The following is a 24,082-nucleotide window of genomic DNA, read 5'->3' as shown; positions in this document are numbered from 1 at the left end:
TTTATAGTCTTTTATCCCTCACCCCACCCCACCCTTTCCCCTGAGTCCCCAAAGTCCATTGTATCATTCTTACGCCTTTGTGTCCTCATAACTTAGCTCTCACCAAAATCTATTTCTTTGACATATTTTGAAATGGCCCTGCAGAGCTGTCTCTTGTGGGGAAGATCTACATTCTGTAGAGAATTCCCATTCCTTCCCAGGTATCTTCCCTGATCCGGGAGAGAACTAGGAGTCCGGCACCTTTTTAGGTCTGATAAGAGCTCTGAAGTCTGCTACCTGGAGGCTTCACCTGCATAATAAAACCTTGATCTCCATAACTTTTTATCTTAACCCAGACAGATCTTTCAATTGGTTCCAGGTCTTAGATAATAACTCTTTTAACCTATTGCCAATCAGAAAACCTTTGAATCTGCCTATGACCTGGAAGCCCCTCCACCCCTGCTTCAAGTTGCCCGGCATTTCAGCTGAACCAATGTTCATCTCACATGTATTGATTGATGTCTGATATCGCCCTGAAATGATTAAAACCAAGCCATAGCCCAACCACTTTGGGCACATGTTGTCAGGATCTTCTGGGGCTGTGTCAGGGGACCTTGGTCACTCATATTTGGCTCAGAAGAAATCTCTTCAAATATTTTATAGAGTTTAACTCTTTTCATTGACAGAGCCTTAGGATTTAGGGTGGGAAGACCCAGAACTTGCAAGTTTATGTGAGGAAGAGCAGAGAGAAGAGGATTGTCTCTTCTGCTAATGAAGATGGAATGCCAGTTGCTTGCAGGATGTAGGGTACATGGAGGGTGGGGAAACCAGAACCAAGTAGGGCTTCCCTCTCTCCAGGCAAGTAGTAGCAAAGTGGAGATCAGAGGGGAAGAAGGGAAGACGCTGTTAATGAACTGCGTTTCTTCTTCCCCTCGGAGCAGCCCGAGTAGAGAAACTCTACACTTCATGCATCCTTGGATGAGTAGAGGAGGAAGTTTTAGCAAACTGGAAGTTAATTTCTCCTAAGGAAACTCCACCAATTTATGATTTATTTTTATTGTTATTATTATTATTTTTGAGAGACAGAGTTTTGCTCTGTCACCCAGGCTGGAGTGCAATGGTGTGATCTCATCTCACTGTAACCTCCACCTCCTGGGTTCAAGTGATTCTCCTCCCTCAGCCTCCTGAGTAGCTGGAATTACAGGCATGTGCCACCACACCCAGCTAGTTTTATATTTTTAGAAGAGACACGGTTTCACCATGTTGGTCAGGCTGGTCTTGAACTCCTGACCTCGGATGATCCGCCTGCTTTGGCCTCCCAAAGTGTTAGGATTACAGGTGTGAGCCACTGTGCCCAGCTCACATTACGATTTTGAAAGCTGTTGCAGTACCAGGAAAAAAAAAAAAACAAGGCAACAGAACTTTCATCTCCATTAGAAAGACAGCAAAGCCAGAAAGTATAGCTTTCAGGCACAAAAGTTCTTCGCCCAGCCAGTAATCTGGGAAATATTGATAATTGTTTTCCTCACCTCAACCCCAAAATGACATGTAGGAACAGGTGTTTAAGTTTTTGGATAAATAATGAATTAGTGAAGAAATTCTGGTTGGTCGCGGTGGCTCATGCCTATAATCCCAGCACTTTGGGAGGCCGAGGCAGGCGGATCACAAGATCAGGAGATCGAGACCATCCTGGCTAACACGGTGAAACCCGATTTCTACTAAAAATACAAAAAATTAGCCGGGCGCGGTGGTGGGCACCTGTAGTCCCAGCTACTCGGGAGGCTGAGGCAGGAGAATCTCTTGAACCCAGGAGTTTGAGGTTGCAGTGAGCCAAGATCATGCCACTGCACTCCAGCCTGGGTGACAGAGCGAGACTCTGTCTCAAAAAAAAAAAAAAAAAAAGAGAAGAAAAAAAGAAAGAAAGAAATTCCACCTCTCCCAGCCACATAGTAGGCCTGAACTCAGAAGTCCTCCTTAAGTGTCAGATGCCTAAATGAGAACAGTAAGGACTCCAGCGTGCTTCTCCTTTGATGCAGAATGTGGCTGGAGGTCTTGGGCAGTGTGATTTTATTTCTTCACCATGAAGTTTGGGAATATATAATCTTTAAGGGATGACCCTTGAGTAATTCAGGGAACAGCAGAGGCATGGGGCTGTGGGCTGAGGCCAAAGGTCTGACTTATCCTTAGGGCATCGTAGCTGGGGATATTTCACCCCTTCCTGACCTAGGTCCTGCTTCCACTGGAGGGAGGCCTCTTTGCCATTGTGTACATGGCTGGCTGTCACTGGACTCACTCTGGTCCCTCCCCCGACATTCTCAAGCAGGGGTTCCCTACAAATGATTCGCATGACTATTTTCTCAATTTTCAAAGGGATAGTATATAACTAGTAACATTCTAATTGCATAGAAATAAGTTAATTTATGACACAAAGGATACCTTATGGCATGGAGGCTTAATTCTTGTGGAACTTCAGTTGAGGACTGGAATAGATACTTTGCCTCAACTGAAAATAGACCTTTGGTCTGAACAAAAAAGCCCTTCACATTCTGCTCAACCAAATTGCTTCCCCAACCTCCTCAAAACCTTTCCTAATATGTATTGCCTCCTGGAAATATTTTCTTTCTTAAACACATGATTCCAACCTAGACCCTCTACAGTGGGGATCGCCGGATGAAAGGGATGAGAGAAAACAGGAAAGCCTTGGAGTCAGACAGACCTGGTTCAAATCCTAGCTCTGCTGCTTACCAGCTGCATGACTTGGGACAACTTGTGAACTTCAACTTCCTCATTTGTAAAATGAAGATTAAAAGAGATAAGGCACTGAGTTCAGTGCCTGTTGCATAGAAGGCTGTTTTAGTAATCTATGATTATATAGCAAACCACTTCAAAATTTAGTGGCTTGAAACAACAGCCACTATTTATTTGCTCATGAGTTTACAATGTGGGCAGGGCTCTCCAGGGGTGATTTGTCTCTACAAGGTGCTCGACTGGTGCTCTGGGGTCCAAGGTGGCCACATGTGTCTGGGGCCAGGGTGCTGGCTGTCAGTGGGGATGCTTGGTTGTCCTCCACGTGGCCTCTCATCATTCAGTAATGTAGCCTGAGATCCTTTACATGGGCGCTGACTTCTAAGAGGAAAAGTAGAAACTATGGTACCTCTTAAGGCCCAGGCCTGGACTGGCACCTCTTCACTTCTGCTACATTCTTTCGGTCAGAGCAAGTCACATGATTCAACGGAAGGGGAAACAGACTCCAACTCCTGATGAGAGGAGCAGCATGCTCATACAAAGACAGGAGGAACTGTTATCATCTTCTGTAGATTCTATCACAGAACACCTTCCATATCTTATTTGTCATCAGAATGAAAACAAAGATAATCAAGGGAACCTCACCTTTATTCTTTCCTGGGTTTAATGAGACTCTGCTCCAATTTCTTTTTTCTTTTTTTTTTTTTTTTTTGAGGCTGAGTCTTGCTCTGTTGCCCAAGCTGGAGTGCAGTGGCATGATCTCGGCTCACTGCAAGCTCCAGCTCCTGGGTTCAAGCGATTCTCCTCCCTCAGCCTCCTGAGTAGCTAGGATGAGAGGCGCCCACCACCACACCTGTCCAATTTTTTTGTATTTTTAGTAGAGACAGGTTTTCACCATGTTGGCCAGGCTGGTTTTCAACTCTTAACCTTAAGTGATCCGCCTGCCTCGGCCTCACAAAGTGCTGGGATTATGGGCGTGAGCCACAATGCCCAGCCTAATTTTTGTATTTTTGTTTTTTTTTTTTTTTTTTTTTTGAGACAGAGTCTCGCTCTGTCGCCTAGGCTGGAGTGCAGTGGCGTGATCTCGGCTCACTGCAAGCCCTGCCTCCTGGGTTCATGCCATTCTCCCGGCTCAGCCTCCTGAGTAGCTGGGACTACAGGCACCCGCCACCACACCCGGCTAGTTTTTTTTGTATTTTTAGTAGAGTGGGGGTTTCACCGTGTTAGCCAGGATGGTCTCGATCTCCTGACCTCGTGACCCACCCGCCTCGGCCTCCCAAAGTGCTGGGATTACAGGCGTGAGCCACCGCGCCCGGCCTAATTTTGTATTTTTATAGAGATGGGGTTTCACCATATTGGCTGGGCTGGTTTCGAACTCCTGACCTCAAGTGATCCATCTGCCTCAGCCTCCCACAGTTCTAGGATTACAGGTATGAGCCACAGTGCCCAACCCTCCAATTTCTTGAGTATCATTCCAGCCCTCAGGTCTTGGGGCTCTGTCTATAATTAGTTATGTTCATACTTGTGTTCTGCTGTTTGCCTCTTTTTGGTAGATGTGTGTCCTGTTATCCCAACTTAAATTGGAAAGCCCATAGAGGCAGAGAGCAAGTCACCTTCGGCATCTCTTTCCAGCACTTAGTACTGTAGAGAGTTGAATTCAGTTGTGTCGTAGATGTCTAGGGAAAAGAACAGCATTAAAAACCTCTGTGGAAGAGAATGTGGATATGGGAAGAGAAAGGGGAGTCTTAAGGCCCTGTGATTCCTTATAGCATGGCTAAAGGATGGCAACTTTCCATGTGTTTCATAGAAAGTCTCAAATACAGGAACATTTAGGCACTGGGGAGCCACACATTTATTTAGATGAATCCAAACCAGACATGGTGCCGAAGCTCCTTGACACAATCTCACCACTGGCGGGCTTCCTGGAGGCACTGAAAAGAGATAGCACTTTGTAGCCGTGACAGCAAATGGCCAGAGGACACCAGGCTGCTGAGGGCACCATTCTCACGGACCCTGGCTCCTGTGCCATGAATTCACTTCATTGCCGGGCACTGGCTGTGAGAGAGGGAAAGGGGTAACTAACACGAATGCAAGTATCATTAACACAGAGAGGGAGGGGAGAGAGGGAGAGCTGTCTCTGCAAGCCGACTGTCGGAGAGCGCTTTCCTGAGAAGCCTGTACTTGTAATGCATCCCTTTGGGCTTTCATTTGCTACATACCAGTGAGAGCCTTAAATAAATGTCTTATGGGATCAAATTCATTTCCAATTTCCATCAGCCAGCAGCTACAAGTCAGAGAGGACACTGGGAACTTGTTCTCTTTAGTTCTGTCTCAAGCTTCTTTTTCACCTTATGCATCAATTTGTACATAGCATACCTACTGTGAATGACAGAAAATCTAAAGGAGCTGTCAAGTTCTAAATGATGAGCTGAGTTGCCTTTTGCCAATAATGTGCTGCTTGGGACCACACACCTAAAGGTTAAATTATAATTGACATAAATGAGAAGGAGGATTTTCTTCTCTTGGAAGGGAAGGAATCTATAAGCTTCAAAGTAAAAAAAACCCAAACATATTAATCCGTTTTTTACCATGCTTATGATCCTGAGGTGTTTACTCAGTCAGCAGGAGCAGCCTCCCCTGTCCTTATGTACCCCACAGGCATAAGGTGCTGTGACTCTTGTGGGTTCCTGCACTCCGAATTGTTCCCTTGACATCTTTTCCTACAATATCTGCCCAGCTCCCTCCCCTAGAACCTCCTTATAATTAGGTGGATGCTGTCACTCTTCTTCAGAGGACCATTAGGTTTAATTTCTACCATCAACTTGAGAAGTTCAGATGGAGAGAGGATATGACAAAAGCAGACTGCATCTAGTATACATTCTCTCCACAGGGATGACAGTATTCGCTTTTAAACAGGCCGAGCGCGGTGGCTCATGTCTGTAATCTCAGCACTTTGGGAGGCCAAGGCGGGCAGATCATGGTCAGGAGATTGAGACCATCCTGGCTAACATGGTGAAATCCCGTCTCTACTAAAAAAAAAAAAATAGCTGGGTGTGGTGGCAGGCACCTGTAGTCCCAGCTACTCAGGAGACTGAAGCACAAGAATCGTTTGAACCCAGGAGGCAGAGGTTGCAGTGAGCCAAGATGGCCCCACTGCACTCCAGCCTGGGCAACAGAGCAAGACCTCATCTCAAAAAAAAAAAAAAAAATGGTTACAACAAAAGTGGTCACTAGTGGATACATGACTGGAAGGCTCAGGAATGCACCTCTGTCCCTGACTCAACAACACTAGCCATAAACAGGAACTAATCCACTGACACATCTTGCCTCTCTTTACTTACCTTTGTCAGAGTACCACGTCTTCTTAGATGTCCTCAATTAGGAACTGCAATAATTCGGACATTTATCAGTGTTAACATCTCAGAAATCTCTGAGAAACCTTCTTTCAGAGCATTAGCATTAGAAATAGAAATATTCTATTTCAGGTTTTTGGGGAGTCAATGGTGCTAATTAGGTAGTCTATACATTGAGAAGAACAGGACATGTAAGGGCTCATTCATTCTTGATTCATGCAACAAACAGAGTGCCTACTGTGTGTCAGAAACTGGGCTAGACACTGTGGGGACAAACGCAAATAAGACACTGTCCCTGCCCTCAAAATGCTTATAATTTAATAGGAAAACATCTATAAATAGAAAATTGTAAAACAGTATGTTAAACACAATGATAGAGATCTGAACAAGGTGACAGGTATAGATAAGTGATTAAATACTTTAAGGAAGTAGAGAGGATATGCAATATTACCTGTAAACAAACAAGAGGGGAAAGTGAAATAAAGCCCGACAAACAGCTGCAGCTTTCCTAGGCTGAGTCAGAAGATCGCACAGCATAAAGAAAAATGAGCTGAGTGAGGACCGGGAGACCTGGGCTCTTTCCACCAGTGCCAGGTGGTCAATCAACTGACACTGGAAATCATGGGCAAACCAGTTCCCCCCCTGTACTTTCGTCTTCTCTTTTGCAAAATGGAAATAACAATTCTTCCTGTATTATTGAATTGCGATGGGGAGAAATGAGATTGTAGATAATTAAAATGTCTCCTCCAAGACATCCTGATGATGACAGTGATGAGAGGGTCCAACCGAGGAGCCCCTTCTCCACCTAGGCTTGCGACTCTGGCCCCTGACTCTTCCACCGGTGGAGAGAGGAGGTGGCTGGCAACCTAAGGCACTAGTTCTCCTCTTGCCCTTACCTTTCACATCCACCCGACAGTCCACAGATGCCTCCCCTAGGGGGTTCACCGCCTTGCAGGTATAGATGCCTCCATCAAAGGGACCAGGCTTGCGGATCTCTAGGGAGCAGATTCCCAGGTGAGTCAGGGCTCTGTACTTAGGGTTGCCTTGGATATCCATCTTGTTCTTCAGCCAGATGATCTTGGGCTGAAAGACAAAGATGAGGGAGGCAGCAAGGAGGGGCAGGGGTAAGAACCAATAGTCTTTCTGTGCTCAGTTTCTGGGACTCTGTCTACATAGAGATAATGGCTTTCTGGAAGGCTCCCTGTTCCTTATTGTGGGAAGGGGTTCCCCTTCCAGTACCTTCAGTAGTCGCCCAAGCTCCTTCTCTTGGTTGAAAATAGCGCCTGAAGCTTCACTTTCTTCGCCAATATTTCTGACTGGAAGAAAACTGCTAACTTCTATACCGTGCTCTCAGGATCAGAAGCACTTAGCATCAGGCTCACCTGTTGTGAACCATTCGTATTCTGTTCCCACTGCTGACTTTTGAGTTGCCTCTGTTCCCTCTGGTTAGAGAGTAGCTTCTAGAGTGGGCTCTTGATATCCCCCTTCTGAGATGTTATCTCCATGTAGTCTGGCCCAGACTCGAAACCCAAAAGGTTCTTGGTACAGGTTATTAATGGTGTTTTATGCTGTGTGTGGAGCACGATGACTAGATTGCAAATAGAGAGCCTTGTTCAGGATTATGGCCAAAGGCTGAACTCTAGGCAGCTTGCATGTGCACGGCCCTGATGGGATGAGGTACGGATGGGAAGGAGAAACCACCAGGACTCCGTCACTCCTACCAGAGACACAACTTGAAGCACATGCCTAATTGCCAGCAGGTCAGTAAGCAACATTTTCATATATGAGAAACAAACACTCAAAAGGAAATGTCATTCTCATTAGTCTGTCTTGGACTCCAAGCACCCCGACTGTTCCTAAATACCGCGCTGTTGAAGAGGCAAATGGCGGTGATGGTAACAGATGTTATGTTACAATGCTCTGCAACTCAGCTTACGTTAGGAGAGGCAGGAACAGAAAGCAGCTCAGCACAGCACCCCCAAGAGCCCCCACTCACCCGGGGAGAGGCACGGACACAGCAGAAGAGCTGGGTGTTATAGCCGGTGACTGTAGTGCAGTCGGCCAGAGGCTGGGTAAACTTTGGGGCTTCAGAGAAATCTCGTTGGGCAAACCCCTTGATCTTGTAAACAGTAGCTGAGGGCACCAAGAGGGGCTGGGATGTAGCTTCTGAGACCCCAGCCCTCATCGACTCGTTATCCTTAGCCTTTTCTTTCTTTCTTTGTTTTTTTTTTAGATGGAGTTTCATTCTGTTGCCCAGGCTGGAGTGCAGCGGCTCTATCTCAGCTCACTGTAACCTCCACCTCCCGAATTCAAGCAATTCTCCTGCCTCAGCCTCCTGAGTAGCTGGGATTACAGGAGTGCGCCACCATGCCTTGCTAATTTTTGTATTTTTAGTAGAGACGAGGTTTCACCATGTTGGCCAGGATGGTCTCGAACTCCTGACCTCAAGTGATCTGCCTACCTTGGCCTCCCAAAGTGCTGGAATTACAGGCGTGAGCCACTGCACCCGGCCTATCCTTAAGTCTTCCCAGCTCATGGTCCCCGTGCCTCCCTTACCTGCTTTCTGGATGTGGGCGAGGTCCGTGGTGATGGGGGCTGTTTCACTGAGTCCGCATTGGTTTTCAGCAAAGACACGGAAGGCATAGGAGTTGCCGATGATGAGATCGGAGACGATGCAGCTGGTGCGGTGATAGTGCTCCAGCACTGTGAACCACAGCTGCGGGGCCGAACATGATGCCAGAAATCAGCCACTCCATGTGGAACTACCAGAGGCCTGTCCCAGCGTGCCCTCTTCCACCCTCCTTCCTCCCCAGCTGGCCTCACCCCAGATTTTGTGTCAGCCTTCTGCACCGTGTATCCCAGGAGTGCTGTATTCCCCGTATCTTGGGGAGGTGTCCATTCCAGGGTCGCGTTGAAGCCCCAGACGTCCACTAGCTTAATACTCTGAGGAGGGCCTGGCCTCTCTGAAAGGGCAAAGCCATGGCAGTGGGCGTGGCACAGCCCACATGCATTGAAGTCACTTCAGGAGTGCCCCAGCCCCTTTTCCTGCTCAGCTACCCTTCCTGTGCCCACCCTGTGTCCCAGACATGACGTGGGGGCCTTGCCCCAGCTTCCTCAGCTCTCTGCGCTGGCTCCTCTTCAGCCTGGAGAGGGAGTTCCTGAGGAACCCCCATCTCCCACTCCCCGTTCCCCCCGCCGTACCAATCACCAGGATGTCAATGGTGGCGGTGGCCTCCAGCCCGCCCAGCTGCACACGGAGTTGGTAGCGACCTGAGTCAGCACGTTGGGCTTCTCGGATGAAGAGGATGGAGTCTCGCTCCCCATTCCGCACACTCACACGGCTGGTGTCCAAGGCACAGCCATCATGTGTCCAGATGGCTTGAGGTTTGGGCTTGCCCTGAGGAATGAGGGTAATGCTTTGAGCAGCCCTGAGAGGCTTCCTGACTCTCCCTGCTGCTGTAGGGGTCCCGTCCACCCCAGGTCCACAGGGAGGCTTGACTTGGAGCTGCATATGCCTTGAGTTAGAAGTTGGTCGACCCTCCCGGGGGCCTCCTCCTTTCAGCAACAACCTAAGGATCTTGGGAAAGGGGGATGGCTTTGAGTCTCCCAACCTCTGAGAGCTTAGGTCATGAACACCCGGGGCAGCTGTGACCCAACTGAATAGCCACTCAAACTGCCAAGAACCCTTCTAACTGCAAGCTCCGCAGCCTCTGCAGACTGAATGGTATGGATTAGCCTCACACCATCTCATGGGTGCACATCCAGTCCTATCCAAACCCACCCTCAGGAGTGCAGAGGTCTTTTGGCCTCAGACTTCTGGTGATGTGACCCCTTCTATCCAAGGCCGGGAAGATTGCCCCTCTGCTAGCAGGACTCTTGGCATCTGTTTCCAAATCGGAAGCCTGGGCTGGCCCCAGACATGGACCCAGTATGGTTCTCGCGTGATCACCTGGAATGGGATTAGTAGGTTCACTGTGTCCCCAACCTTCCGGATGTAGGTCTGCCTCAGGGCCCGAGGTAGCCAGATCTTGGGGTGCTCTGAGTGATGGAAAGAGAGAAAATAGGAGATGGATACTCAGAGAAAGTAAATCCTGCCTCCAGCTGCCTGCTGTGGGTGGGTGGCCCAGGAATCAGTCACCAAATTAAGCCTTTCTTAGAGGGAAGGGGAAGAGTGCTCCTATCATCCTGCTGGGATTTGGGGATGAGGGGTTGGCTTAAGGAACACCCTGGGAATGTTAAAGTCTCAGCAGAAAGAACACTGGAGCGCGAGTCTGACAGTTCTCTTAATTTGTAACTCTCAAATGCTGACTTTCCATCATCTCGAGGCATTCCATCCTGATGGAGGCATTTTTATTTTTCTGTTTATGTACAGACCAGCCTAGTCTGTGTGGTTTGTCTTTCCACCCTTTTCTACATTTGTCCTTAATACCATTCCTTTTATCAAGGCCACTTTCCATGTCAACCCTGACCTCCCAGTTAAGTCTGAGTCTGAGGAGAATGCTCTCCATTCTGCAGGCAGAGTCAACACCCTGGCCTCCCCAGCCGCCCACGGAGACAGCACTGATGTCACTGCAGAGGGAGCGCATGTCTGGGTCCCTTCCTCTGCATGGCCACTCTGCTCCCGGGCTTCTTCCAGTTTGCTGAGGATCATTTTGTACAGATTCTGGGACAGATGTGCTGTCCACCGCTCATTTCCCCTTGATCTCCCTGGCCTGCCCCAGTGAGAAGTGGAGATTAGATGGTGTGTTTGAGCTTCCAGGATGAAGACAGGAGAGGCCTGGAAAAGTGCTGAGTGTAGGTTCGGAGAATGACCAGGTGTCATTTCTCTCCTCCTGGGATGCCTCACACTGTCTCGGCTGCCAAAGCACAAATATTCTACCTGGGCTCCCTCGGGGGCCTGGCTGAGACGGACACCATTTTCTCCATTTTCTGGCCTTTTCCTGGCTGCTGTCTCTTCCTTTCTCAGGCACAGGCGTTCGCTTGGCTGATGTTATCTTCAGTAGAATGTGATAGTGCTTCAGTTCCCAACAACCCAGGATTCCTGCCGCAGTTCATTCTTGGCAGTTGGAAGAACTTCACCCCTGGTACATTCCTGTGGCAAACAGCATGACTGCTTGATAGTGGATTCCAGACTCTTTGCTAACGCACACTTCTGTGAAAATACTTCCCTGAGCATTCACTATGACATATGTCTGTTTACTTATAGATGAACTGTTGAAATATGTACATTACATAACACAAACATGTAAGTGACGCAACTGAAACAGAGCTTCTACTGTGTCCTTCCTCCAGCTCAATCGGCGAGCACTGTCCAGAGAACTTGACTCCCGGAGTCTCCCCATGATAATCTCAAGGTCGCGAGACCTTTGCAAATGAAGATCAATAGCAATGTACAGTGCACACAGTCTGTTTGATTTCTGCAGTTTCCTTTTGTGCTGTGTGGCTTATGTTTTCACCCGGGCTGTGCCTGTCTTAGACTGCACCTCAGGAATACATGATGAGGGGACTTGATGGGTCTGCGTGCCCGTCCTCCCTGCCCTGCGCAGGGCTTGACGGCCTCAGCACAGATGCAGCAGTCCCAGGCGGCTGAGCGACCCTGCTGTGGCTGCCCTCGGCTGGGCTCTGGTGGCTTGGGAGGGGCGGGGCATGAAGAACAGAAGAAGCGTTTGTGTGATGGGCTCCTCTCCTGTGGCCATCTTGGCAAGCAACCAAGGAGTTGAAAACGGGTGGATATGACTTAAGGGTGTTTTGAAAAAGAGGGCTGTACTTGGAAAGGAGGGTCAAAACCTCATCTTGTTGGGCTTGGTTTCCCACTGTTGGGGGAGGAAATAACCCTTCTTACATTTGCTGGAGAGAAAGTGGCTCCGCTGTCCCTGTGCTGCCTCCCTATAGAATGTCGGCGTTGGGAAGGGGCTGTAAGCACCAGAACAAGGAAGCTGGGAGGAAGAGGGCTCCGAGAAAAAAGCCGGTATTCTGGAGACTTCCCGGCTAGCGGTGACCATGTGCCTGGCAACTGAGACTCCTGCCTCCCCATCTAAGATTGTGTGTCTGCAGGACCCATTCTCAGAGCACTAACTGTGTCCTGCCCGCCAGTGTCCCCCTGGCACTGAGCACCAGTCAGGGCTCAGAGAGTGGCCTGCCCCTGGAGGGAGGAGGCCCAGAGGGAAAGCAGGAGCTAGACACACCCAAGAACTGCAAAGGGTTGAGGTGGGGAGAGGAACCCAGGTCTTCACGCCTGGCAGAAGTGCCCGCTGCGGCCCGCCCTGCCGAGACCTCAGGTAGAGAATGGGCTGTCATGGGTGGCTGTGAGCTGATGTATGTGTTTCCACCTAATGTTTCTTAGAAAAACACCTTGGAAAATGTTAGCGTTCTTACATCTGAACCAAAGAGAAAAATGAAAGAAACGGGTTTATGTGGAACATAAGCTAAGGTGGGGGAGTTAGGGGAAGAGGAGCAGACTGGCCCTTGAGATCTAGAGAGGATCCCAGCTGGGCAGAGAGAGCAAGGAAGGAGGCTGCCCGCGAGGACGGTGGTCTCTCCCATCCTGGACGGCTCCGTTGCCGGTTCTCTGCTTATCAGTGGGTTTCCTGACAATGGACTCTGAGGATGAGCAGGTGAGGCCTCTGCTCACAGCAGGCTCCTGGCTCCCTGTGGGAGGGCAGAGGAGGGGCGTGAGGCTCACACAGCTGACTATGTGCAGAGGTGGCAGGAGACAGTGTGACAGCTTCAGACGCCCGGTCAACAGGTCAGCAGCATGCGCTCCAATCGCCTCCCAACCCAACCTGGGTGCAATCTGACTCTTTGCTAAGAATGTGAATGCCGGGCTCATTTGAGGCATCTCTTTTCACACATCTGCAGTCAAGCGAGGTGTAAATTGTACTGACCTTGGGGAGGCATGGCTTTCCCTGATGCCCAAGGTCTTTCTCCTCCTCAGATGCCAGGAGGGATGTGAACCAAAGCCTAGAGCCTTTAAGAGCCTAGGTTTTCTAAGAGCAGGTCTGTGAGACTCACAGTTTGGTTTTCTCCCTTCATAGGGTCTTAGAGAAAAGGCATCTTGAAAAGTCCTTTAAGGGCCTTTGGTTCTGAGCTGGGCTGCTCTCAGTCCAACGTTTCTCTCAGACAGAATGCTGTCTAATTCTTTCTCAAAGATTCTTAGAGAAGACTACTTTAGTCCGGGCACAGTGGCTCACACCTGTAATCCCAGCACTTTGGGAGGCTGAGGAAGGTGGATCACCTGAGGTCAGAAGTTCAAGACTAGCCTGGTCAACATGGTGAAACCCCGTCTGTACTAAATATACAAAAATTAGCTGGGCGTGGTGGCGGGTGCCTGTAATCCCAGCTACTTGGGAGACTGAGGCAGGAGAATCACTTGAATCCGGGAGGCAGAGGTTGCAGTGAGCCGAGGTCACACCATTGCGCTCCAGCCTGGGCAACAAGAGCAAAACTTCATCTCAAAAAGAAAAAAAAAAGAAAAGAAAAGAGAAAACTACTTCAAGTCCAAAGATCTTGAGTTCTGATTAGAAAATTCCTCCTAACGCCTACCCTACTTTTATCCTGCTAAAGTTTATGCCTGGTTTACTATTCTATAATTGTTCCTATCCTCTCATAATTCCCTTTTATGGGATCAGTCTTTCTCCAGCGGCTCCCTAGGGGCTGTATAGTTCAGACCAATGTTACTAACTATGACCTAGAGAGACAAGAATCAAGATGGAAGCACTGGAGAAGTGGAGAGGGTGTGTGTGTGTGTGTGTGTGTGTTTGTATGAGGGTGTATGTATGTGTGTGTGAATGCATGTGCGTGAATGTGTGTGTTTGTGTACGTGCACGAATGTATGGGTGTGTTTACGTGTGTGTGAATGGTGTGTGTGTGTACGTGTGTGTATGAGAGTGTGTGTGTGAGAGAGCCTGCATACACACGTGCCTATGTGGGTGAAGGGTCACCAAAAGAGGGGGAATGCAGGAGGCTAGCTACGGCTTTGAAACTATCCAGAGGTTTCCAGAAATCCAAGAAGTACCAGGATTTCTTAGAGAAACATTACCAGATGCCTAGGATGTGGCCTTGGTCTACTCAGAAAACTGTCTCGAGGAGTGCAATGGGAAAGGAGTGGGGCAAGAGTGTCACTTTCTTGAAGACCATGAAACTAAGGTCAGAAAAAATAAAAGGACATAGGAACAGGCAACACTTCTTTGAGGAAAAGACTCCACCCCACCCCGTCCCTGTGTTACAGTCGTCCCCCTAGTGCTTGATGGTTTTAGCCCTGGCTCACTGTCTCTCCAACACTGCTCCAGGCATAATTCCTGCTGGTCCCAACACCCATGTTTCCACTCCCTGTAGGGTCTCTCACATCCAGCCCACCACTCCTCCGATAACTTTGTCCTCTCCTAATTCAGCCACTGGTCCCTGTGGCTATTTCTAGACCAACAGCTACAATCCTTCTATGATCAGAATTACAAGCATCCCACTGTCTCATCACCAGAGATGGCTGTCTAACAAAATGTATGTTACCCCTTCTGTAGTGTAGCTATCTCTGAGAAGTGGCTACCTGGCCACCTTTTGCTGGACGGCCATGAGACTAGTTCTTGCCAATGAGACCTAAGTGGCAATGGTGAGAATCACTTCTGGTCCCAGGCTTTGAAGAAGTTAGATTTCTATTTTCTCCTTCTGCTAGCTGTACGCAAATGATCACGGGGCCCTAAGGAATGGCAGAGCCCCAAGATGAAAGAGGCCTGGGTCCCTGAATTACCACATGGAGGAGAACTATCTGCAGAATACAGTTGTTTTCAGTTCTTACGCTAGTGAGAAAGAGATGTCTGTCATTCCTGAGACCAATTTGTTTCATTCACTAGTATACCTAACTAATATAATCTTTATCCCTTTAGCTCACTTCCTCTAATGCTCCAACACCAGCAATTCTTTGGCACCACTGAGATCTGTGATCCATTGTCCTACCACCCTCTCACTACCTAGCACCCCTTTCATGTCAGCACTTTCTTCACTGCCCAACTTAGATTACATGGTCATTATTATACTCTCTCTCTTGCACTCACTCAAATCCCTGAGTCCTCTTTGACTTCATTGCACTCTCCTGGCAATACCTAACCCTGGTTAAATAAACTTCCCACCCACTCAGTGCCTGTATCTGCACAGAGTAACAGGACTAGGGGAAAATACAAAATTATGTGGAGTTTAACTTGAGGGCCATTAATAGTGACCACCACCTCCAAGTGGACCCTGGCAATTCTACTAGACTTCCCAAGTTCACTCGGTCTCCCATTCTCCTGGATGACTGTTGCACACCTTCCCCTTCTAAAACCTCCCTACCTTCTCCCTCATTCTCATTCCCAGTTGTTGATCTTGCTAGTGTCCAAGGCCCACCTACAGTCTATTCTTAACATGGCCAGCTGGAAAAATCCTTAAAATCTACAGTTGGTCCTGTCAGTCCTTACTCCCAGTCCCTGCACTGGCTGTCTCTCTGTCTCGTAGACAAACCAAAGTCTTCACAGCGACCCTGCTACCTCTCAGACTGAAACACTGCCACTGTCTCCCTCTCTGTGCTACAGCCACAATTGCCCCAACCCATAAAGCACACTCCTGCCTCAGGGCCTTTGCAGTTGTTCTCTCTGTGTGGAAAATATTCCCCCAAATATCTGCATGCATTGCTTTCTCACATCCTTTAAGTTGCTGCTCAAATGTCACCTTATTAGTGAGGCCCTCACTGAATATTCCATTTGAAGCAGGAAGCCTGCATGCTTCCTACCCGCAGCACGTGTTATCCCCGTCCCCGCATTAGTTTTGGCATAGCATTTCTCACCACCTGGCATATTAGATATTTTACTTGTTTATTTATTATCTAGCTCCCTCTGTGAGAATGTAACTTCCATAAGGGCAGTTATTTTACCTATTTTGTTCATTTCTGTAATTCTGGCACCTACCCGGCCACCTTTTGCTGGATGGCCATGAGACTAGTTCTTGCCAATGAGACCTAAGTGGCAATGGTGAGAATCGCTTCTGGTCCCAGGCTTTGAAGAAGTTAGATTTCTATTTTCTGGCACCTATGATGAGCACCTGGCACATCACAGGCACAACCTAAATATTTGTGGAAGGAAGGAGGAGGAAAGGAATGATGGAAGGAAGGGCGGGAAGAAAGGTCACTCCTAGGCATGAGATTCAGTTTCCCATGTCTGGAAGACACAGAACAGTTCAGACTGAAAGAGCACACACAGTCAGTTGGAGCGATGTTGCTGAAGTCACCAGATGGGCTCTCCCTCCTCCACCTCAGCGTCTCACCTTCTCTATGGGAGGGATGCAGCTTGTTACCCAGCCTCTCCCTGTTTTGGAAGCTCTCCTCTCGCCCCTGCCAAGCTTTGTCTCCAGGACACAGTGCTCAGTGTAGTGCTGAGGACAGACATAGAACTGTTTACCAATGCCGGCCACCTACTCCTGCTTATTTAGCCACGTAGCAGGCTTGCCAAACTAAAAGCTCATTGTTGGCCATTTGCAGTTGGTTTTGATCTTGCAAATTAATTTCTATTTCTGATGCTTGCTCTAGTTCCCATGTTTTCACATGCTTACTGTGATACTCAGTCCCAGAGCTCTCTGTAAGGAAGAGGAGTTAGGAGGAAGAAAGGCTTTGGAGCTCTCAGGTGGCTTAGGGGTCATCTAGTCCAGGCCCGTGGCACCCTGAAGGATCTTTAGTGGGGGTTTGTGTGTTTTTTTGTTTATTTTTCCTGGGGCAAGAGTCCACAGCTGTCATTAGATTTTCCTAGGGGTCCATATCCACCAAAAGGTTAAGACCCTGATTTAGTTCAACTCCTCAATTTACAGATGAGAAAATGGGAGTGGATTGACTTGCCTCGGGCCACAGAACAGAGCCAAGATTTGAACTCTTGGAACTTCGTTTCAAGTAGTTAACAGATGCACATATATTTTGGAAAGTATTCAAAGGTATTCTTATTGCCAGTGACTTCTAGGGTACTACTGGGTTGAGCCACTGGGTGCTAGTGGCCCTGAGGCCTGCAGTGTACAGAGCTGCCGCAAACAAGAGGGTTTGGGCTGCATTTGCGGGCCCGTGACTGGGGGCTGTCAGGAGCTGGCTGCAGCCAGAGGGGAGAAGCATGGGGGAGATGAGCGCCCTCCCTTGGGGTTTTGGGGAGACCAGCAGAGACAGCCAAGTCGTCAGCAGTCTCAGCTCTCATTCTCCTGCTGCCTGTCACTTATTCTCTGGGCCTTTTAAGGGAAGAAACTGGTTTTCTGCCTCAATCACCCCAGCTTAATATATTAACACTAACTTCTGCTCCCATCTTCAATGGGACAAACTTGGCCAGCTCTCTACCCTTGACATTCAAACAGTTTCTGGAAACCTGGCCTCTCCCATGAGGATAAGAAGCAGAGAGTATCTGCTGCACAACCCTATGGAGGCAGAACGCAGCCTTCACCTCTCACTTGGAAATATTTGATCATTTATTTACGTCTAGTTTGACCTCTTCCAAGGCACTCTGGATCATCTCAGCAATCCTTTCAACTACCTTGATAGGTAGATGTTACGAATCACCATTTTACAGAGCGAAAATGGAAACTAAGCCGTTCAGTGACTTGTCCAAGGTCACAGGGCTATTAGAGGCAGCACTAGGAATTGAGCCTACAGCTTTGCCTCCAAGTCTAGTACATCTTTTCCCCTGCCTCTTCCTGCCCTGGGAGTCCACGTGTTTCTTGTTTGTGGTCTTTTCATCCTCTTCACTCAAGAATTCCAGGTGAGCGCCACGAAGTGGTTAGCTACAGAGGCCTCAGTCAGGGCATTCGGGGATGGGTGGCAGGAAGCTGGGGGTTGGAATTCGTGCCAACCACCTCCTCACTTGGGAACGCCTCTTTGCTGAGAGGCGCACAGAGACCATCGTGAAGGGGAAATCGAATGCTTCTCCCAGACGAGCTCCACCTCTGTGGAGCTCAGACTCTGAGGGGTCAGGATCTCCCATGGGAGCATCTGGAGGTTGGAGGAGGTCCTGACCCCGTGGCACTGCCCAGCAGAAGGCCGAGTGTCACTGTGCTGCCCCACTCTTAGCCTCCCCATTGCCATAGCTTTTGATTTCCCTGTTCCTTCTGCAGACAGCCACTCTCTGTCACCCCTCAGTCCCTTCCTGACTGGCCATTAGTATATCAGGTCCTCCCGTCCTTATGACAATTTTTTAAAAGGTAAAAATATAAACAGATCATTTTTAGTCACTGTAAAGTGCCACCAACATCATCACTGACTTCTCAGCTAAAACACAAAAACTTAGCAGAGACATTTGAGCAGCAAGTCAGACTCCATCAAGGACAGGGGCTGGGGGCTCCCACGAATGATCTCCAGCCTAAGCACCAATCCTATAAAGTCTTTAGCTCAGCAAAAAACCTGAGGTGCCGCCAGGAAAGTGGCAATGTCCTCCCCAACTCCCACCACCCGGCCTCACCAGCCTCCCTACCCGCCATGGGTCACCTTCTATAGGGGGCAGGAGCTGGGGAGTGGGGCTGCCAGCCCCCTGTCCAGGTGAAGCCTGGGGTGGTTCAGCATCTGCTGGGCTGACTTCTTTCACCTTCAGCTTGGATCCTACGGCCACCTCCGGAGCTGTGGCTGCCTCCATGCTGGGCCTTCCCAGAGGCTGGGCTCCAGCTCTAGATTTTCACTGCTGGTGATGAGGGAGGGGCTGAGCACCTGCTCCCAGGCTGGCCTCCCGGGTCCCAGCCACAGGGTTACGTAACTGGGCTGGCCTTCCCCACTCAGCTACGCCCTGCAGAAGGGCTGAAGTAGGGGTTGGGGGAGAGAGGAGGATCAAAGAGCAGCCAAGAATAGCCCCAGGAGGAGGACTGAGGTGGCCCGGTTATCTCGAGAGAGAGATGACACCCCCCACAGCACCGGGGGGGAGGGAGAGCTTGAACACAGACCATCCACAAGGGACCTCTGATTTCTGTCGGGAGGGTTGAGTGACATCTCTGCTCCTGACCTCCAGTTCATCCCGCAGGGCATTCAGGTCCCAAAGAAGGGGCCCAGGATCAGCTGACTCACAGCAATACCTGAACTGCTCTTTCTCCCTCTGCTCCCACATTCAATGAGTTGTAAAGTCTTATCAACTCGACCTTTACAGGGCCTGTCCCATTCTCCCCCGCTCCCCAGAGGGCAGCGGGCACAGTGCAGTGGTAGGTGGAGACTGCACTCACACTGGCTGCCCGGGCACCACTTGGGGCTCTGTCACCAACTAGCTGTGTGACTCACAACACATCACAGTCTCTCTTCAGTCTGTTTCCTCATCTGTAAAATGGAGATAATTATAACCGTAGGGTCGTTGTGAGGATTAAAGAGGTAATCTCTGTAAAGTGCTTAGCAGAGTGTACCCGACTAAGTGCTTGATAAATGTAAGCTATTTTTAGGTCAGGCCAGCACTTCCCCCTTTGAGAGCTGTCAATGGCTGCCTTGCCTATGAGATGAAGTACAAATAAAGGGAGAGGCAGCAGTGGTAGAGGGAGGCGAGCTCAGAGGACCTGCGTGTGACTTCTGGCTGTACCACTCACTCACCAGCTGGGACTCTGGGCAAATCACCAACTTGGAGTCTCAGGTCCCAGCCTGTGAAACAAGGGATGATGCCATGATTGTGTTGAGGATAAAATGATACAATCTATAGGAAAGTGGCCAGCTCACAGCAGGTACTAGTCACATTAGTAGGATTTCCAGACTTAGCAAACCATCTTTCTATACGTGTTGTACATGCCATGGCCACTGCCGCTTTCCTGTCATACTCCCACCTTCTTATCTCCAGAAGCCAGCATCCCTCTGCATTTTAAAATGCCTTAATTTTAGAGCAGTTTTAAAGTCACAGCAAAGTTGAGTGGAAAGTACAGGGTTCCCGCAGCCCCTACTTGCCCCTGTTATTTTTTTCATGAAAAAAAAAAATGGGTGCAGTTGAATGAATGGACTGACTTCTTACTCATTTTGCCCTCAATTTTGGGGTAAATGGTAAGATCCCAGGAGCCTGTGTTATCTTGGGGTGACAGAAGCTCACCCTCTTTGTAACTGGTATAGGGGCTGAGGTCCAGGACAATCTGTTTATTGGGGCCTTGGATGGCCTATGGGGCTGGTTTGGTTGGCAGAAGACTGGGTTTTTGCCATATCAGAACTAGTTTGAAGGTCTTCCTGAACTATTTTTCTTGCCTGACCCAGCCAAGGCCCCGTTAAGTGTGGACAGTCCCCTAGCCAGGAGACCCCAAATACACCCCCTTTTACGCAACACGTAACCCATCTTTTGGTGAGGAAATTGGCCCAGGCTGAATCTTAGCCCTTTGTTGGAACGAAGGTGTAAATAATCAACTTTAAGATGCAGGTTCCTAAGCTTTGCCCATCAGAAAGTCTAATTCAATAGGTCTGGGGTGGTATCCAGAAATCTGCACCTAAAAAAACCAACCTAGTGATTCCGGCACAGGAAATCTTAGAATACCATATTAGATAGAATTCCTTCAAATAAAACGACCTTAGATAATGTCCTGGTATAGAAACTCTCCCATCAGATGGTGGCCTCAGAAACAAGGGCTTTGCCCTGTCTTCTTCAGACCAAGATGCTGGAGTATTACATGGAATATTGCCCCAGGCTAGCAGGGTAGGATGGCTAATGGTTCCAGACGGGTGGGCAGGAACCTCTCTTAAACGCTTTGCAAGGTCCTTAAATGAAATGGACAAGAAAGGGCCAGTACGAACAGCAAGAGAAATGTAAGAGGGGCAGATGAGAAGTTACAAAGCTGAACTTCTCAGTGCCGCCAGGTGTCAAACCTGCTGAAAATAACACAGAATTCAAGGAGTAATTATCTGTTGCTGTGTCCAGAAGGAAGAGTGTAGCAACTGAAACCTGTGAAGGTATGTGGGGTGGGTGCCTAGACTTTCTAGGCACTGGTCGTACACACACCCACAGGAGGAAGATCTGTATGAGCACAAAGAGCAAGAAAATGAGGTAATTTACGGCTCACATTTTGTGAGTCGTTTTCCTCATAGATGACCGAATACATTTCATGCTATAAATGTACAGTCCTGGCTCTTTAACTGGCCTGTTCTCTGATTGCTAGAGTCTGATTCTGAAGCTAGAAAACTGGAAAATGTATCATATTAACAAACTGTAACTTAGTCATTTCAGTAGGTTAGGTAACAAAGTCCAGTCTGTTTTATTTTTAACCCAAATATTCCAAATATACAGAAAATTACCAGTACAAAGTTAAACACATTCAGATTTATTTACACAATGCTAAAGAAATTTGAGTTTTATTTCCATTTTGTGGAATTTTATTATGGGGCCTGGCTTTAATGTGTAAGTGATGTGGGTCACTGAAACTCGATTATCCCACCTCACATGCAATTTTCTGTCCCAAGGGAATAGAAAACTTGGGTTTTTAGGGCACATGCAGTAATGATCTTAATACTGCTTTACACTTTTGTAGGAAGGCAGCTGTCCCACAGCTTGGGGAAGGACCACATGCTCAGAAAGGGAACAAGAGAGAGGGTTGAACAACAGGCACATGGGGACCCTGAGCATTTCTGTGCACAAGGAAAAGGAGAATATAACCAAAACCTCCTCCCTAGAGGTCCAAACACAGGAGGTGGGCCAAATCATCAGGGAACAGTCAGTCACCCACTTGTGGCTGAGGGCATGCGGAGGATGAGAACTACATTAAGGATCTGGGGCATAGCAATAAATCATTACCATGTACACTATACAGTTTATATATGTATATATGTACACACACATATATATATAAAGGTACAGATTAGTTTGTTATTCCTTATAAACAAGTACACTTAAGAATGTACTGGTGTGAAGAAATGCATACTGCAAGTTGTTTCGAATTAATTTTCTGACTCTTGTTATTGTAATGCAACCTAACCAAGAAATCAACATGCTCCTGCTATTTCAATGATGCTTCATGAGGGGAAGGCCTGGGCTCTGCTAGGGCAGGATGGTGCTCCTAGAGCTACCTGAGCTGGACAAACCCGTGGCAGATGGAACAGAAAGTCTGGCACCTGCTGACTCTGGCCCTCCCTGTCACTTCATCACACAGCAAATCTTAAAACTTTGGTTTTTTTCAAAGGACATTTAAGTCCATGTTCATTTTCCTGCTTCAGGGAAGATGGCAGCAAAGTTGAAAGCCGAACCCTCTCCTATTTTAGCAGTTCCAAGTATCCTGGACGAATATAGGGGCGAGGGGCTACACTGACAGTGAGCAGGATGCACTCTAGGTCATTGTGGACAGGCACGGAGCTCTTGAGAGCGCTGCTCAAAGGAAAGGGAATCTCTACCTGGATGGTTGGCCTGGAAACTGAATAATGACTAATGCCAGGCCAGTCCTGTTATCCTAGAATGGGTGTGGATGGCCCTGGGCTCCTCTCCATATCCTGGTATCGTGACGAAGGTCATGAGAGAACCAGCTCTGGTTTACAGACTCGAGGCAGGAGCTGGAGGCGGTCAGCACATTACCAGCCTGTCAGGGATGAAAGGCAGCTTGGGCATGGAGAGGCCCAGAGGCAAGCCTCAGAGCAAGAGAGAGGAGGTGGGAAGTCCATTCAGAGGCAGACACCGATTCCAAGTTCCAGTTACAGCTGATCTATGGACCCTCCCGAGCCCACCCCCAGAACTGCCGCAACTCTTCAAAGGCTTTTATTCTTTGAAATAGAGTTGCCGTTGAATTAACAGCCTACAGGAGAGACCAGCCTGGGCTGTGGTCTCACTAGAGCCCAATGCCCCCTTAGGCCCAGAGCAGAAAGAAGAGTGAGTTCCCTACCTGGATTTAAGAACTCGGACCACTTTGGACTGGTATGTTCAATCTCTCTTATAATGCTAAATTCCATTGCTGAAGCCTCCAGAAATGATCTCTTCTGCTACATCAAGCCTGGGAGTTTACACAATGATACACTATGTTTTACCTTCAAAGACAATGTTCCTAACATGAGTAGGGCAAATTAGAAATGTTTTTTTTTTTTTTTTTTTAAAGCTGTAACAGATTTGGGCTGTCTTACTCTCTGGCTGAGGACATACATTTGTGAGTGAGCAGGTTGATAAAGAAAGCTAACTAGCCAATAATGAGAATGAGTCAGGCTGGCTGTCAGTCTTCAAACCAATGGAGCTAGCCAGCCTGGGGTGGAAACCAGGGTGGGGAGGGAGACCCCTCAGTGGAGAGTCCACTTCTGCACTCTTGAGCAGTGACCCTCAGTGAGGGGAAGGGCAGTTTCTGCAAACACATAATTCCCATTACTTTTGTTTTCAGCCATGAAAGACAGGAAAATACAATTTTCTGTTCACCAAGGTGGCAAAAAGGTGCTAAATACTGCTCGGACACAAATGCCACTGATCCCTGTCATAAAGAACAGCAAGTCATCTACATGAAGGCTGCCCTGCTCAAAGTGGTCAGCACTCAAATGCATAAAGATTTCCAAGAGTCCTGAAGACAGCCAGCCAGCACTGCTTATCACACACACGGGAACCCTGAACAACTGACTCCATCACAAGAACATTGTGAGGTTCAAATGACATTATGCGAGTGAAGGTGCTCTGAAAATTTGCTAAGTTCCACAGAAATCCCAGATATCATCATAAGCGAAGAGCTTATAATAGCCATTACCAATGGCTAGCTCCACTGGTAATCGTATATGGGTTAGAGAAGAATATTAAGTTTCTTAAGTCTTAAAATGAGTAAGAGGATTACCATGTATTGGTGCATCTACCCACAGTGAGTACATGCTGGGAGAAAGGTAAGTGGTGTAAACAGTTCTTTTATGGGCACCAAATCCACTTTGGGCAGGAGGGAGGGTAGGACAGAGGGTGACGCTTTCATTTGTGAGCTGGCGTATCTTTGGAATTATTTTTAATTTTAAAACCATGCAAAATGAATGAGCAAAAAGACCAGTGCACTCCAGCCCTAACCATATTAATTTTCTTCGCAACAACTGCCTTAACTTTATTTTCTAACGGAAGCTCCCTGACTCATTTAATTCTACTGCA

At 48.2% G+C, this 24,082-nt stretch overlaps 1 protein-coding gene across 6 annotated transcripts; it reads right to left on the bottom strand.

Annotated features, from left to right (window-relative positions):
• Positions 1 to 4,558: 4,558 nt before the first annotated feature.
• LOC105479284 (myosin binding protein H like) lies at positions 4,559 to 23,760 on the bottom strand. Of its 6 annotated transcripts, none has more exons than XM_011737248.2 (9): positions 18,550 to 23,760; positions 10,027 to 10,115; positions 9,279 to 9,474; positions 8,901 to 9,040; positions 8,634 to 8,793; positions 8,074 to 8,210; positions 6,974 to 7,160; positions 6,066 to 6,109; positions 4,559 to 4,779 (listed from the first exon to the last, which is right to left on the bottom strand). In XM_011737248.2, the coding sequence occupies exons 1-8, from the start codon at positions 18,692 to 18,694 to the stop codon at positions 6,099 to 6,101; spliced, it is 1,065 nt and encodes a 354-aa protein (XP_011735550.2). In that variant the 5' UTR covers positions 18,695 to 23,760; the 3' UTR covers positions 4,559 to 4,779; positions 6,066 to 6,098. The 6 variants fall into 6 exon arrangements, with proteins under 6 accessions (XP_011735550.2, XP_011735551.2, XP_011735552.2 ...); XM_011737249.2 differs by having other exon boundaries at positions 4,559 to 4,655; XM_011737250.2 differs by having other exon boundaries at positions 9,348 to 9,474.
• Between the last annotated feature and the right edge of the window lie 322 nt (positions 23,761 to 24,082).

Source organism: Macaca nemestrina, chromosome 1 (genome assembly GCF_043159975.1).
Source record: "Macaca nemestrina isolate mMacNem1 chromosome 1, mMacNem.hap1, whole genome shotgun sequence".
NCBI classification, from domain to species: Eukaryota; Metazoa; Chordata; class Mammalia; order Primates; family Cercopithecidae; genus Macaca; species Macaca nemestrina.
The sequence above is the reverse complement of the archived record's forward strand: the minus strand, read 5'-3'. Positions and strand labels throughout refer to the sequence as shown.

Excerpts from the sequence above, each read along its gene's own strand:
- LOC105479284 (XM_011737246.2), bottom strand. The coding sequence starts at position 18,694 with ATGGAGGCAGCCACAGCTCCGGAGGTGGCCGTAGGATCCAAGCTGAAG. Across the intron at positions 9,475-10,026 it reads ACCTACTAATCCCATTCCAG|GGCAAGCCCAAACCTCAAGC; the intron begins GTGATCACGCGA and ends CTCATTCCTCAG. Across the intron at positions 8,211-8,633 it reads CGCCCACATCCAGAAAGCAG|CTACTGTTTACAAGATCAAG; the intron begins GTAAGGGAGGCA and ends TGGTGCCCTCAG.